We start from the raw sequence: 1,500 nt of genomic DNA on the forward strand, positions 1-1,500 counted from the left end.
GGGCCGCGCCACGGGCGCCCCCCTCCCCCCCCCCCCCCCCGCGGCCCCCGCTGCCACTACTGCCACCACGACAGACAGCCCGGCCCTGGGTGGCAGGACCACGGGCACCCATGGCTCAGCACCCACCACACCGCAAGGGGCCAGGGCACCCAGGGTGGGGACCAGGGTCCATCCTGGCACCCAGGGGGTACCAGAGAGCCAAAATGGGGTTCAGGTCTTACAGCACCCATGGCACAGCCGGCTGCTTCAGCCACCCCGTCCTCCCATCAGAGCCACCCCAGAGGGGCAGGAGCCTCCACATCCCTCTGTCCCCCCCACAGCCAGAAGCCACTGGCACACCAGTCCCTATGCCAGCAATGCTGGGGACAGCAGCAGCAGCAGCCGGGTGACAACGAGGACACCCCCCGGTCCCCCTTCCTTACCCGATGTAGTTGGTCCTCAAGGAAATCTCCAGCTCCCGGAGCACCTGCGTCGACTCCTGCACTCGCCTCTTAAACTGGGGGACGGGGAGAACCGTTGGCACCGTCCCTGACCCGGGATGGGGACAAGGGGTGGAAGGGGGAGCCCTCACCTTCCTGCTTACGCCACCCGTGTCCAAGTAGCTCTTCAGCTTCTGGATGTAGGCGGACGGTGGGTTTTTCACCTGGAAACGCTCCTACGAGCCCCGGAGAGAGGCTGAAACCAGGCCACCCACCCACGGCACGGGGACGTGCCACCGTCCCCGCGGCAGCCACCATGTCCCCGCCCCCGCGCTGCATCAATGTTTAATCAGGTTAATAAGGCGCTGTATCGCTAACGGAGACGGATGTCAGCGCTCGGCACATGCTGAGTTGATGCCCAACACCGCGAGTGGCACTTGGGGACAGGGATGGCACCGGGGACACCGTGACGCCCAGACCTCACCTGGTCGCAGATGAGCTCCCACTTCTTCTCGTTGTCGTACTGGTTGAGCAGCTTCATCTTGTCCGGGGGCAGGTTCATGGAGTTCTGTGGGGTGATGGGTGTCAGGGCTGGGGGGGGCACCCCCAAAAACAGCCCCCGGGGCTGTAGCACCCGCTGCTCGCCCAGCACCGGGTGTCCTTGCTCAGCAGTGGGAGGATGGGGACACCACCATTCCCAGGATGTTAGCATCCCACCAGCGATGGACCCATCAGCCATGTCCCCACCTGGGGGTCCCCGAGGCGGAGGGCAGGGGGTGTTAGTGGGGGGACAGGAGGGAAAACTGGACCCGTCCATCCATGTCATGAGTGCACAATGCTCCCGGCCTCAGCCAGCCCAGTCCCAGCAAAGCCACTTGGGGTGAGGGATGGGGACACAGGCTGGTGACACAGCTGAGGAACCCGGGAGTCTGGGCCCTGCTCGAGGGTGACGGTCACCTCCGAGTCCCCCCACCGCGGGCGCGTGACGAGCCTGGCTGGTGAAATCAATGTTTCTTTAGAGACATGATGTCAGGGCAGGGTCTGGTGTGTCACCACATCCCTCCGTGCCACTGTTGCACAA

The 1,500-nt window shown here is 64.9% G+C and overlaps 1 protein-coding gene across 1 annotated transcript in view; it reads right to left on the reverse strand.

Annotated features, from left to right (window-relative positions):
- Positions 1–982, reverse strand: part of FMNL1 (formin-like 1) — a 9,584-nt gene extending 8,602 nt beyond the window's left edge. The window contains exons 1-2 of the mRNA XM_009329976.1: positions 904–982; positions 423–655 (exon numbers count right to left, since the gene is read on the reverse strand). Of these exons, the coding sequence (XP_009328251.1) occupies positions 423–655; positions 904–981 (311 nt within the window). The 5' untranslated portion in view covers position 982. The remainder of the gene's footprint in view (positions 1–422; positions 656–903) is intronic.
- Between the last annotated feature and the right edge of the window lie 518 nt (positions 983–1,500).

This window comes from Pygoscelis adeliae, unplaced genomic scaffold, assembly GCF_000699105.1.
Source record: "Pygoscelis adeliae isolate BGI_AS28 unplaced genomic scaffold, ASM69910v1 Scaffold718, whole genome shotgun sequence".
NCBI classification, from domain to species: domain Eukaryota; kingdom Metazoa; phylum Chordata; class Aves; order Sphenisciformes; family Spheniscidae; genus Pygoscelis; species Pygoscelis adeliae.